The sequence below is a fragment of the Equus asinus genome, chromosome 22 (genome assembly GCF_041296235.1).
Source record: "Equus asinus isolate D_3611 breed Donkey chromosome 22, EquAss-T2T_v2, whole genome shotgun sequence".
Classification (NCBI taxonomy): domain Eukaryota; kingdom Metazoa; phylum Chordata; class Mammalia; order Perissodactyla; family Equidae; genus Equus; species Equus asinus.
The window spans coordinates 31,717,912-31,733,240 of record NC_091811.1 but is presented as its reverse complement, the minus strand read 5'-3'; the positions used below and the strand labels follow the sequence as shown (position 1 = coordinate 31,733,240).

The following is a 15,329-nucleotide window of genomic DNA, read 5'->3' as shown; positions in this document are numbered from 1 at the left end:
TCCGTTTTTCTTTAATAAAACATGGCCATAATATGGGGCCGGCTGGGTGGCTTAGTGGATAAGTTTGCATGTTCTGCTTCGGCAGCTTGGGGTTCCCAGTTTCAGATGCCGGGCACGGACCCAACACTGCTCAAAAAACCGTGCTCTGGAGGCATCCCACATAAAAGAGAAGAAGATTGGCACAGATGTTAGCTCAAGGCCAGTATTCCTCACACACACACACACACACAAAATATGGAAATTATGAAATACATTTAAAAAATGGGCATAAGAATAAAGGCTCGACTCTCTTACACAAATTTGTGAGACATAAATGATGAAGGGCTTTCTAAAGCTAGGAAACTTCAGAACTAGAATTCAAAGTTAGGTATATCACACATGTGTCTTTCAATTACAGCATTCTTCATGCCCGGTAAAAAATCTTATATGTCTAATAAACACAGTTTGCATTTTTTTCTTTTCTTTGACTTTTATTGGAACTCAGAAGCAGAGTTAAGTTAATCATAATTCTTGGTTCATAGTACAATACCATCATATGTTGGGGTAAGGTTTCTCTCTTGTTTTACTTCATTTTTACTTTTTTTCATTCCATTTCCCACTTCCTATCACCATGGGCACTCACATTAATGTGATATATATATGTTCTCATACATGTGTTTTCCTTTGTAAAATATTAAGAGTTTTCTGTGTGTGTATGTGTTTTTATATTCACACAGATGATGTTCTGCTATAAGTCTTGTTTTGGTTCATGAGGCACATGCATACATAAATCCACCAAGTACTGCTAGTATTTTTGAGTTATACCATCACTGCATGGGAATTCCTACCTCCTTATAGTCTCACTAACACTTGGAATTATCTAACTTTCTGACTTTGACTATTCCAATGGGTGTAAAATGTTAGCTCAATTGTTTTTTTTCCCTGAGGAAGATTAGCCCTGAGCTAACATCTGTGCCAATCTTCCTCCATTTTATTTATACATGGGTTGCCACCACAGAATGGCTGATGAGAGGTGTAGGTCCATGCCTGGGATCCAAACCTGTGAACCTGGGCCACCGAAGTGGAGCATGCCAAACTTAACCACTACGCCACAGGACCGGCCCCTCAATGATGTTTTCATATGTGATTTCCTGGTTCAGTGAGTCTAAGCATCTCTGAAAACATTTTTTCTAGCTCTCTGGGCTTCTGCTTCACAATGGTTATTCATTTTCTTTGCCCATTTTCCATTATATTTCCTATGTTTTTCTTGGTGACTGATAACTACTGTCTAAATTATAGACATTAATGTAATATTGTTAACATGATGCAATTATCTTCTCCCAGGCTCTCAGTTTTCTTTTAATTTTTCCACAGTATCTTGTATGAAATTAAATCCTAAATTTTGTTGCACTGAAACATAATGTTCTCGCCTTAGGGTTCATGTCTTGAGGGGTGACATTTAAAAAGTGTTTCTGCATTTCTGACTTATAAAATTATTCCCCTAAATTTTATCCTACTAGCTTTACAGCTTTACCTTTTACATATAGGTCTTTAAACCATTGCAAGTCTATCTTTACATGTGGTGCGAGAGAGATGGACGTTCAGTGTTATTTTTCTTCATATAATAGTTTTCCCAACATTGTAGCATAAATAAGAGGTCCTTTCTTTGATTTATGCTGCCACCTTTATCACATCTCAGGCTTTTAATATAACATGCGTTTAATTATGTTGAAATATAATATTTTCAATCTTATTCTGTTCCACAGTTTTATTTGTCTGTTCTTATACTGGTGCCATAATGATTTTATTACTTTGACATTGCATGTGTTAATATGTCACATGGTAATTCTTCCTCATCCACCCACCACTGTCACCTCTACTCCTCCTTTATTCTTTTCTTCCAAAATTGATTTAGCTCTTGATGCGTGAATCTTTACACTCACATATGAATTTTGGTTGAGTTTATGTAGATTCTATAGATTAATTGGAGAAAATCTGACATCAAATATTTGTAAACATGGGATACCTTTCCATTTATGTAAATTTTTTATAAATACTATATACACACACACATATGCATACATACAAAGTGGCACCATTTACAATTACAAATATATAAGTATCCAGATCCATCCATCCATCCATAGATATGCATATTTATGATTGTAAGTGGTACTATTCTCTCTTGTATTTTCTAGTTGGTTATTGTTGGTTAGAGGAATGCTGTTGACTTTTTAAAGTTTACTTTTTAATCCAGCAACTTTTCTTATTTGTTTTAACAATTTGCTGATTTTATTAGGTTTTCTCTGTAGAAATACATGCATATATGGAGAGTTTTATCTCTTCACTTCCAAATCTTAGGCTTTTAAAATTTTTTATAACACCAACTTGGACCTCCAAAACTGTATTAAACTTGAGCGGTCATAGTGAGTTTTTTTTTCTTTTTTAATCTTAGTGGAAACCATGTAACATTTTTTCATTAAGTATGATGCTTGCTGTAGTTGTTTAATATATAGTTTTCATCTAGTTTCTGAGTTTTTAATAATAAAATAGATATTAAACATTATTAAATATATTTTTATGCAGCTATGAAAACATAAATACATAATTTTTCTACTCAGTACTTTAGTGTAGTGAAATAAAGTGATAGATTTTTTATGTTGAACTGTTTGCATATCTGAGAAAAACCTTACTTAATCACAATATATTTTTGGATATGATTTGATTTGTTTAAATAATACTTTATTGAAAATTGTTACTTCTATATTGATATGTAAAATAGACCTATTATTTTCTATTCTTTTCTGTTTTGGAATCATTCTAGGCCCACAAAATGAATTGGTAAATTTTCTATTTTTTAATTTCTAGAATTACTTGCATTAAATATCTGTTGAAACTTTTATAAATTCACCTGTAAAACTCTTCGTACTTTGTACTTATTTGGACAGTGATATTTTATTTCCACTTATTTAGTATTAGTGTCTATGCACGTTTTCTATTTCTGTCTTCACCTGTTTTGTGCTTGCTGGTTTACAAGTATTTATAATATTCCTTTATCATTCTGATATTCTTTGATGTATCTGAAAGATTTTCCATTTTTTTCTGTTTTGTTTATTTACACCTTCTTTATTTTTTCTTGATCATTGTTGCCAAAGGCTTGTCTGCTTTCTTTTTCTTTTTCAAAAACTCAGTTTTTGGTTTCATTTGTCTTTATTTAATGTATTTCTCCTCTTTTTAAAATTTTTTTGCTTTTGGACTTGCTCTGTTGTTCTTTATCCAACTATTTGAGCTTAAAACTTAGATCATCTGTTCATTTTGATTAATGCATATCAAACCATACATTTACTTCCAAGTATTGCTTTAGCTAGCCCTCAACTAGTATTTTCCGTGAAGTTTATTTCTAACTATTATGCAATTTCTTTTAACATTTGCCTACCAAAGCAAAATTTATTTAGTAGTGCGTTATATAATTTTCATATCTATGAGATCTTTCTATAAATATCCTTTTATTATTATTATTTCATTTTTTTTGAGGAAGATTAGCCCTGAGCTAGCATCTGCCAGCAATCCTCCTCTTTTTGCTGAGGAAGACTGGCCTTGAGCCAACATCTGTGCCAATCTTCTATTTAATGTGGGACGCCCACCACAGCATGGCTCAACAAGCGGCTCACAGGTCCACACCCGGGACTCGAACTGGTGAACCCCAGGCCACCAAAGCAGAGCGCGTGAACTTAACCACTGTGCCACCAGGATGGTCCCTATTGTTATTTCATTTTTATGTTCAGAGAACATAATCTAAAAGATATGGGGTTTTGGGAGAAATATCGAGGCTTTCTCATGGGCCTAGTGCATGGTCAATTTTTGAGTGTTCTGTGTGTTTCTGAAAAGAATGTTTAACTTCTGCGGTTTGGATATGTAGTTCCCATATCTCTTGGACTGAAGTAAATCAGTATCTAAATTTTATATAAATTTATACTGATCTTTTTGTCTGCTAAATCCTTCAGTTTTTCAGAGATGGGTGTTAAAATCTCTAGAAATTACTGATGTATTGCTCCATGTAATGTTGTCAGTTTTTTAATTTATGTATTTGGAGGCTATATTGTAGAATGCAAATGTGCCTTGGATCATTATACTTCTATTTTTAGCAGCACTTAGTTTTCTTCTTTATCTCTTAGTCATTTCTTTCAGAGAATTCTATTTTCTTTCTCACTACAATTGTAATTCTAGCTTTCTTTTCATTCATTGTTATATCTTTTTCCTTCCCTTTATTTTCAATCTTCAGTCTTTCATTTCACTTCATAGATAATTTGCTAGGTCTGATTTTATAATCTGAGATTGATGCATTTAACCCATTTATATTTATTGTAATTATCATGACAAGCCTCTTTTTGCCATTTAATTTCATATGTTTTATTTATTTAACTTTATTTTTGCTTCCTTTTTATATTTTTATTTTTCATTGTATATATTGGATTTTCTTATGCTATTTTGAAAATTTTCTTTTTCAAGTGGTTAACCTGATTATTGAAATTCTTATGTACATTTATGTTTTGCTAACCAATTTCAAAACTTTCCAGTAATAATATCCATTCCCTAATAAGACAAGTACTTAATTATGCTCTCAGCTCTCTGCACGTCTTTACTCTCTTCCTCCATCTCTTGCCAAGATCATATTGTAGAGTTTAAGACCAGGTTTTTATGGATATTCTTATGCTTTTCTCTATTTTTGTGAAATCTCCATGGATCTCCTACCATGATGGTAGAGGGACACAACATCTCTGTTACTTTGCTACTTTTAAAGAACTATTTGAATTTCCCTCTATTTGAACTATTTGAATTTTAAAGAACTATATGAATTTTCCCATAATTTGCATTCTAATTTTTCTTTCCAATTCCTGGATTCTAGAAATTCATGTTATTATCAATGCCAATTAGTGATTGAGTTTGGGTAACAGTTTAAACTGTTTACAATTTCTTAGCTATTAGGATTTCATGCCTCTGTGAGATCATAAAGTGATATATTAGAGATAGAAAAGAAAGAAAAATTCCTCAGTAAAATTTCAATGCTCTATTTTCTGTATTAAGTGGAAACTAGGGGACCAAGAGAGTTATGCTAGGTCTCCTGGCTTTGCTTACTTCCTTCTGAGTAAAATTGTTAATGCTGTCTATGTGCCAGATAGATAAGGTCCAGATCGACTGTGTCTCAGTCTATGAAGTTGTAGAGGTATTTGAATCCACTAAATACTTGTGCCAAGAAGGTGATATTTTTGCTAAAAATGTATTGTATCCTTTTGTGAAGTAAGCTGCTTTTGTTTTCTCAGCTTTGAGTTAATCGGGGAAGGAGGGGGAATACAGAGGAACTCTCAAAGTGAATTCTTTGAGGAGGTAGCCATGCTGATACTGAAGTGACTGAGACACAAAAAAGGCCATTGGGGAAGTGTGGTCTTCATTTATACTTATAGGAATGTTGGACAACAGTGAAAAAGTGGGGGAATTTTTGCAGAGAATGGAGGAATCTGTCTGACTCTTGAAATAATACCAAGTCACTTAAAATATGTTTGCTTTGAGGTATTTTTGTCACTTTCCTTTGAAAAATTTTATCTTTGGTCTCTTTCCTCCTTACATTTCCTTAGTAAATTCTTAGCTTTTCTGTATTTTGTTAATATAAATAATTTAAATACAGCTAGAGTTTCATTGTTCTAGTTTTAAGCTAAATGTTTGACTATTATAACCAAGAATTACTATTTCAATAAGGGGATACTAGGGTAGAAGTTTATTGATGTGAAGTATTTTCTTCTTTGATAACTTTCTGATAGAAATGAATGAGAAAAAGTGATGTATAAAATACCAACGACCAGAAGTAGGGCTCCTATGAAGGCTACAAACGGGATAATTAGGCTGTGAATAACCAAGACTTGAGGATGCAAGAAAATTTTCTAATGCTCAGTGTGTTACTAGCACATAAACAGTCCTTTTAAGAAACTATGGTAGTTTCAAAATCTGTATTTTTACTTTATTTATGAATTTGTTTTTTAGGTGTATCAAGCCTGAAGAGAAGTCTCTTGGTGTAGGATTACATACATTTTGCACAAGAGTATTTGGTAAAAAGTTATTTTTCCCAACATCGTATCAGACTATTATCAAATTCTAAGTAAATGAAACCACTCTTTCAGAGTGACAGTCTAGCAAATATTCCTTCTGCTTGTAAACAGCACTTTGCAATTAGTTTGAGAATGAAGTACAAGAAGAGATGGAGAACTTCCCTCTTTTACTTGAAAAAGACCCATCTCACCTTAATTCCACTTTTCGTCTATTATAAGATTTGAAAAGGAAATGAACGGGAAATGCTTTGTTAAAATAAAATGTACATGTGATTGGCCCAAAACATTGCCGAAAAAATATAATCATTAGTTCAATGTTTTTTCCTAGCAATAATTTTTGGGTTGCATTTATCCATCAGATTAGTTAGCCTCTATAATCTAGAAACTTTACAGTAAAACTAACTTCTGGTTTCTAAAAATAAAATTTAAAGCATTAGATTTATATTTTGTGAAACTTTATTTGTTCTACTAACAGAGAAAATTGAAATGTTTCCAAACAAAACCATGTTCTTAATTCTTACCTTGTTGATGGATTTTTTCCTTTCCTTTTCATTGTAGCTGGGATTCCTGCACCTATATATTTTGGAGCTTTAGTGGACTCCACATGTTTACATTGGGGAACTTTGAAATGTGGTGAGTCAGGGGCATGCAGGATATATGATTCCACCAACTTCAGGTAAAGATAATAATGTTTTAAAAAATTGCTTTCTAAGCGTAGTCTGTGCAAAAAAATGGCACCATTTCTGTCTAACAATTTCTTTGTCAAGTGACTAGATTACTTTTGGCTTTGTTTCCGAAAGAGATACTAATACTGTATCTCCATTCACTATTTATATACTAGAATTTTATTTCCTCAATATTTTCAAACTACTTAATAAATATAAGCATGGAGACTTCCTTAACCTAGCTTTGCAAAATGTTGTTAAATTGATTGCCATCAGTACATTGAAAGTAATAGCTATACATAAGCTACATATCTAAATTGCATTACTCTCTAAAGTATCTCCCTTTTTTCCTGCATCATCTCAGCATCTTACTAGACTGAATTCTTACTTCCTTTCACCATCCACCTCCGATCTTCAAAATTATATTTGTTCTCCCACATTAAATGTCACTGACACAATATTCTTCATGTCTCTTAAAGGCTTACTTTTTCTTAATATAGATCTGACTTTGAACAAAACTCATTTGGTAATCATAACCTGTTTTTGAACAAAACTTGTCCATTTTTCTCTTTCTATCTTCATGTTCTTTTTCATTGGGAGACCTGAATTTTGTTTAAATTTGTATTAACTTGTCATGGGGCAATAAGAAAACTCTTTCATTTACCAAAGAACAATTTAATATTGCAGGGGCTGGCCCGGTGGCATAGTGGTTATGTTTGCATGCTCCACTTTGTTGGCCTAGGGTTCATGGGTTTGGATCCTGGGCGTGGACCTACACACCACTCATCAAGCCATGCTGTGGTGGTGTCCTTCATAAAAACTAGAGGAAGATTGGCACAGATGTTAGCTCAAGGACAATCTCCCTCAAGCAAAAACGGAAGATTGGCAATGGATGTTAGCTTGGGCCAATCTTCTTCACCAAAAAAACAAAAACAAAAACAAACCCAATTTAGCATTGTTTAAAACATTCTAAAGTCTTATCTTGATTATTAAAAAGATATATATCCAGAACTTTGAAGAGAGCAGACAACATAAGAGTTATGTTTTCATCAGCTCCTCTTTCCCCTAAAGTTTCACAGGGGCAATGTGAAGGTAGGACCAGGAACATATGTATGTGCAGTGGATTTGCATCACAGTTGAACAATCCTGAGGACCACTAGTGTAGGTTGGCCTCATCCTGCTGCTTGAATTCCTGCTGATAATAGCCTTAATTAAATACTAGTCCAGGCAAAATAATTATATTTGGTACCATCCTCTGTCAGTAAGATTAATTAGAGTGGTTGATGAAGTGTACTCATGAGAAAATTCACTAGAAGCTAATATAGTGTAGAAACAAGAGGTTGATATTGTTGGTAGACAATTCTCCATGGGTTCCTTGAACTTCTACATATCTTGTTAGCAGAACCCTCTTTTCTGGACTATCTTTTCAAAGGACTGTTTGAATAGTAAATGACCTTGGAAGATCTAGATGATGTTTCCCTCTGGTGCAGAGTTTGCTGTCCAGGATGATATCCCTCTGGGGTAAAGGTTGGCAAACTTGCTTGCAATCCATTTAAAAGACTGAGATTTCCTAAACTCAAGATTTCTTAGCTGTGACCTAAACACACTGTGTGCACAACAGCTACCTGGGTCTTCCTCTGTGTCACCCCTTTGGGACTTGAGGGTTAAGGAAAACCAACCTGAACATGAAGCTTGTGCTGATTGCTGTACTGTGAGTAAAAAAACTCATTTATCTCTGACCCAGGAGTCTTGTATCTTCTATCAGCATCCATTCAACTATGACAGACTAATCTGTTAGCTTAAAATCCAGGTAAAATCTAGGACCCTTTTACCGTTCTTGAGAATGAAAATACTGATTAACTTTAAATTTTGCCAAAAATGTAAGGATGGTTACTTACATTTATTCCAATCTAATAGAAAGGGAGAAAAGAATTATGGAAAATTCAGTGGAAGTAAGAAATAGGAAAATAACAGCACACAAAATAAGTTGAAAAAATAAGCCTAAATATATCAAGTTTCACAATAAATGTAAACCAATTAAACTTACCTCTTAAAAGACAGTGACTTTCATATTGGAGCTTTCAAAATTTCAGCTACGTGTTGTTTACAAGAGACAGACTAAAAAATATAATGCAAAGAAAGGTCGAAGATAAAGGTCAGAAAAGATATACCAGGCAGGTATTAAATCAAGCTTCTGTGGTTATATTAATGATTGTAAGACAGGCTAGAATTTAAAGAGAAAAGGATTAAGAGTTAAAGAAGGATATTACTTATTAATAAAAGAAACACTTTGCCAAGAATATATAACAATCATGAACCCATATAAATTTATCAACATAACCTAAAATATATATAACAAAAATTCACAAAATTATGAGAAGTCTACAGAGTGGAAAATTTCAGCACACTTCCCTAACAAATATAAAATACAGACAAAAGAATTAGTGAGGATACAGAAAATTTGAACCACCAAATTGTAAAAGAGTTATCTAATAGATGTATAGCAATTTTTTTTTAACACAACCAACAGAATATATATTCTTCTCCAGCCTATAATAAACATTTATAACAATTGGCCAGGCCGTGTGCCACAAAGAAAGCTTTAAAAAATGCAAAGTGTTAATACCATTTAACCTATTTCATGTCCACAATGCAATGGAATTAGGAATCTATGATAAAATATTGCCCCAGCCACACATGTTTGGAATTACCCATGGATCAAAGAATAAATTATAATAAAAAGAATTAAGTAACTAGAACCTGGTGTTAATGAAAGCACTGAGTAGGAAAACTTATGAGACGAAGCCAAACCAGTACTCAAAGGAATATTTAGAACTTTAAATGTATACATGTTTTTTTAAAAGACTGAAAATTTACAAACTGAGAATTTAGAAAAAGAACAACATAGTGACTTCAAATAAAGTAGAACAATCTGATGAATGATTCAATAAGTTACATATTGATTGATTTTCTATCTCAAACAGGAACAATAGATATGGTCCATTTTTAAAATTCCAAAGGGCCATTTCTAGTTTCAAAGACAATATGAACATCATCCTGGACATCCAGTTTTCCTGAACTAGGAATTGAACAAAACCAATGGAGAAACAAAGCTGAATTCAAAGGCTGAATGCAAAGGCTTTAAGCCTAGAAACGGGCAGTGGTTTCTGGGATATCAGCTTCCAAAGGGAAAATACAGTACTCATAGGTTCAGATTCAATGCTTTAGTCTTAATGTGGAGTAGAACACCCTTAGACTGGGTTGAGTAGTGTCTCTCAAAATTTCATGTCCACCTATAACCTCAGAATAGTTCTTTATTTTGGAATAGGATCTTTGCAAATGGAATTGGTTAAATTAAGCTAAAATGAGGTCATACTGGATTAGAATGGGCCCCAAATCCAATCATTGGTGTCCTTATAAGAAGAGGCAAGGAGACCTAGAAGACACAGACATGCAGGGAGAAAGCCATGTGGTGATAGAAAGAGAGATCACAGTGATGCATCTTCAAACCAAGGAATGCTAAGGATTGCTGAAAATTACCAGCAGCTAGGAAGAATTGAGGAGGGATTCTTTCCTGGAGCCTTCAGAGGAAGAGTGGCCCTGCCAACACCTTGATGTCAGATTTCTAGGCTCCAGGACTGTGAGAGAATGTATTTCTTTTGTGTTAAGCCTTCAAATTTGTGGTGGATTGTAGGAAACTAATACAAATCTCATTGTAAAAGAGATTTAAAAAATGTTTTGCACATCACTGCTGTGTTAGTAAGGAGGGAATAAGACACAGACATATCCAAGAACTAGACCAAGTGATCTGCCCCCTCTGTGACTATTCCCAGTGTCACTATGAAAAATCACCCTTATAAGATAAGAACTAGATCTGGCCAAAGGGCCTGGGGGAACAGGGAAAAGTGAGGCAAAATTATTAGATCTAGAGGAACAAATATACAGAGCAAGAGAAGAAAACCAAAACAACTAACAACAAAAACAAGACACTCTGCAAACTAAAACTTAACAGCACATGAACAAATCCAATGGTAAAAAAAGATAAGCACATAAATTACCAATTGAGCTATGACTTCATTTCAAATTAAACTTAATTTAATGTAAGAGTCTAACAAGACTTTACAATAAGTATGCTTAATTAGCTCAATAGGATTAAAAACAGTAAATGGATGACATGATATCTATTAAAAATGCACAAGAAATTATGAAAAAAATTCAGAAATAAGAATATCAAAAAGAACTCTTGGAAATATTAGAGATTAAATGTATAGCATTGAGATAATAAAAGGATCCTAAATATGTAATAAATTTCAAGTCAACATAGTTCAAAAGAGAGTTGGTGAACTGGAAGAAAGTACAGAACAATTTATCTAGAATGTAAATCAATGATCTGAACTGATTAAACAGAAATGAACTGGGTCAGCCCTGGTTGCCTAGTCGTTAAGTTCTGCATGCTTAGCCTCAGCAGCCTGGTTTCAGACCTACACCACTTTTCTGTCAGTGTCCGTACTGTGGCAGCATCTCACATACAAAAAGAGGAAGACAGGCAGTGGATCAGGGCTAATTTTCCACAGCAAAAAAAAAAAAAAAAGAAAAGAAAAGAAATGAACTACCTAAGTAATACTGAAGACCAAGTAACAAAACATATAACTCAAAATTTCTAGAAAAGAGAATGGAGGAAATGACAGAGATAAATTAAAGAATTAATGCCTCAGAATTTCCTCAAACTTAAGACAGACATGAATTTTCAGATCAAAAGTGTGCTTCAAATGCCTCCTAGAATTAATACGAATACATATATCAGAATAAAATGAAAAACCTTCAAGGTAAAGAAAAAAATGTTAGTTACCCACAGAAATAAACGGGTGGCTTACACAGGAATGACAATTAGGTCAACAGTAGATAGGTCATCGGCAACACTGGATCCTAATATCTGTATAATCCTTGTTGCTTTGGGTTTGGGTTGAAACAAAAACACAGACCATAGAGCAAGAAATGGAAAATGTGACTACATATAAAACAAATAGGGAGCATGAGGAGCTCTCATTCATTGCTGGTAATGAATAAAGACTATTGAAGAGCACTTTTGGACAATATCTGCTAAGTTGCATACTCCAATACCCTTAGACATGTTTTAGAGAAACTCTTGCTCACATGTAAAAGGAGGTTTGTTGCAATATTGTTAATATTAGAAAAAATTTGAACAGCACAAGTGTCCAATAAGAAACTGGATTAGTAAGTTGTGGTGTGTTCACACATTGGAATGTGGTGCAGTATTTAAAAATCAGTGAAATAGAACTACATGTATAAACACAGTCTTAAAATGGTGGGCTGATACAGAAATTTTCAGAATAAAACATAGTATTATACCAATTATTTAAAATGTAAAAACATATAGTTGTATATATTATGAAGGTATTCATACACACTTTCTAAAATTTCAAAAATAAACTACAAATAGAAGTCATAAAATTCAACATAGTGTTAGATCTGGGATGGGTTGGAAGGTGATAGGATCATAATGGTGCACATAGGACTTAGATGTATTAGTGTCTTCTTCTAAATTGGTCTGAAACAAAAATGGCAAATTTTAATCATTTAAAAAACTTAGATGGGGAGTACAAACATGTTTGTTAAAATTTTTTTTCCTGTATTCTTGAAATGTTTCATAATAAGAGACAATTTTAGAAGTAGGAAGATGAAACTAAAAAGCAGAAACTAATAAATACACTATAAATTATAAAGGTAATCAAAAAATAAAAAGCTGTGTTTTTGAGAAGATTAAAATATAATAATAACAATATAGTCAAGCACTGCATAGCAATGTTTCAGTCAATGATCGACCACTTAGAGGATGATGGTCCCATAATATTAGTGCCAAAAAGCCTGGGTGTCTAGTGGGCCACGCCATCTAGGTTTGTTTAAGTACACTCTATGATGTTTGCACAATAAGGAAATTGCCTAAAGACGCAGTTCTCAGGATGCATCCCCGTCGTTAAGCGATGCATGACTGTAATCTGGAAAAGCCAGTCAAGAAAGGAGGCACTTGTAAACACTATTAAGAATGAAAAAGGGAACACAGTACAGATACTTAGGGATTCTAGATATAACAATTTGGAAACATTAAACAGTTTTCTGGACAAATATATATTACCAAATTTTAATACATAGAAAACATGAATTTTTTAAACCATTTAAAAATATGTATCAGTCAAAAATTCTCATCTTCCAAAGGCACGAAGTCCGGATGATTTTAAAGTGAGTTTTACAAACCTTTAATGAACTGACGATTCCTGTATTATACAAATTATTCCAAGAAATGGAACAAGAGGGAAAATGTCCCAATTCATTTTACAAAGCTAGTACAATATTGATATTCGCATTAGACAAGTTCAATACAAGGGAAAAAGTATAGGCTGATTTCACTTATAAATGTACAGGCAAAAATTCTAAATAAAAATTAACAAATTGAATTCAATAATGTATAAAAACTTAAGATTTATTTTAGGCATGCAAATTTGGTGCAATGTCAGAACAATCTATTAATGTAATACACCCTGTTAACACAATAAAGGGGGAAAAATCTTGGATATTTTGCTAACTATATGCAGGAAAATGATTTGGTGATATTTTATGCAGGTATAACTAAAGCTTTGAACAAACTCAGAAGAGAAGAGAAGAGAAGGACTTGTTTAACTTGATTAATGTCATCTAAAAACCCACAAGAATAAATATCATAGTTAAAGATGGTTATTTGGAAGCCTTTGTATTAAATACTGGAATAAAACTGCTATCACTGTCAGCATTAAACTTAAGTTCCAGGTTCTCTTCAATGTAAAAATAACATAAAAATAGTCACAAAAGATTAGAAAAGAAGGAAACAAATTTGGGTTTTCTGAATGAAAAAATTCCAAGAAAACATTGTAACGAATTTTAGAATTAATAAGTGAGTTCAGCAAAGTTGCTTATATAAGATCAACAGGTGAAACAATTAGCTGTTGTTCTTATGGGAATAAAATATTAATAATTAAAGATATGCAAAACTAATTTGTACCCACCACGCTGTCTATGTAAGATTTAATATATTTTAACATTTTTTTTTGCTAGGTATATTTACCTTGGATTGCCAGCAGCGCTAAGAGGCTCAAGCTATATTCCAGCCTTTTTGATCTTGGCTATTTTGAGGAAGCGTCGCCTACCTGGGGAAGAAGCCTCTTCAGGAACTGTGCTTGTAGAGGCGAAGGTTACGGGGAAGGAAAATGAGTGCAAAGATAGGCACCAAAATTCCAAAGTTTCAAATAATGATGAATGGAAAACTAAACTGTAAGGCTCTATTTTCTCATGCTTCTCAGAGTTGGAGAACACACTACAACTTGTCTTTAAAATCAATAGAGGTACTACAGGTAACTTTTTTCTTGTCTTTAAGAACCTCAAACAGTTTTTTTTACTCAAGATAAAAAAAAGTTTCACTGATGGTATTTCTGAGGCATCAATGATCTCAATGTCCCTTGAGATCTGCCTCAGAGGGACATTATAACAACTCTCAAACCAGGATATTAAAGACAGCTTTATTTTTACCGGAAAACAGCCATTTCTCTTTTAACTCACGCTAAATAAGGGTATATTTCCCACATCTCCTTTTCCAAATGATTCCAAAACTTTTCTATTATGAAAATCTATTTAATTCCATTGAATTTCTGCTTTGATATTGGGGTTATTTAGAGACAAAATTCTCATCCTGCTTATGTGAACATTTAAGTATTTTATTCAAATTTATCACTTCCAGGTGAAAGAAGCCTACGTCTTCTATTCTATTTAGGAATTGTTATTTAACTCTTCCTATTCATTCCAGACATGACTGTTTCAAAATAGATTGCTCATTGATATGCCATCACTTGCTCTCAGTTCTTTCCCTGCTTTATTACTCATGTCATATATTTGCTCATTTTGTTCAGAGTACTGACAAACTTAATTAGGTTATTAAAAATCATGTAGAAAAGATCGTTGGAATTTTTTTTCAGCAATTCAAACCTGGCGACTAAGCTCTCTCTTAAAAACAAGTGTCCGGCCCGGTGGCATGGTGGTTAGGTTTGCGCACTCTACTTTGGCAGCCCGAGGCTCCTGGGCATTGACCTACACACTGCTCATCAAGCCACATTGTGATGGCATTCCACATATAAAATAGAGGAAGACTGGCACAAATGTTAGCTCAGGGCCAATCATCCTCACCGAAAATAAATAAATAAATAAGTAAAAACAAGTGTCTGAGTCAAAGAATGAAAGGATAATATTAAAAAAAATTGGTCCTTAGAGGCTGTTTTTAATATTTATGCCTTCCGTGGTGTCCCAAGTTAGAAGACAAGCACTAATTTTCCATAAATCATCTCAAAGGGTGAAGCTTTTAAAAAGTAGCTTCCATTATGAAACTGAAGTTAATAAAATTCAGGATGCACATTTAAAACTAAATCTACTCATTTGTTATTTTGTAGCTTATGTATGCAATAAAAGAATGAAAGGGTTTTAGAGGTACAAGAGGCCTTACAGATAATATGGAATTTGTGGTTTAAGAGAGTAGGATGAACAG

General features: G+C 33.3%; 1 protein-coding gene across 9 annotated transcripts in view; it reads left to right on the top strand.

The window, feature by feature from the left end:
- SLCO1A2 (solute carrier organic anion transporter family member 1A2) overlaps window positions 1-14,744 on the top strand; it is a 117,859-nt gene extending 103,115 nt beyond the window's left edge. For all 9 annotated transcript variants that reach the window (XM_014832388.3, XM_044775212.2, XM_070494220.1 and 6 more), the window contains 3 exons: window positions 6,016-6,080; window positions 6,639-6,756; window positions 13,853-14,744. In XM_014832388.3, coding sequence (XP_014687874.3) covers window positions 6,016-6,080; window positions 6,639-6,756; window positions 13,853-14,072 — 403 coding nt within the window. In that variant the 3' untranslated portion in view covers window positions 14,073-14,744. The remainder of the gene's footprint in view (window positions 1-6,015; window positions 6,081-6,638; window positions 6,757-13,852) is intronic.
- Window positions 14,745-15,329: the final 585 nt, after the last annotated feature.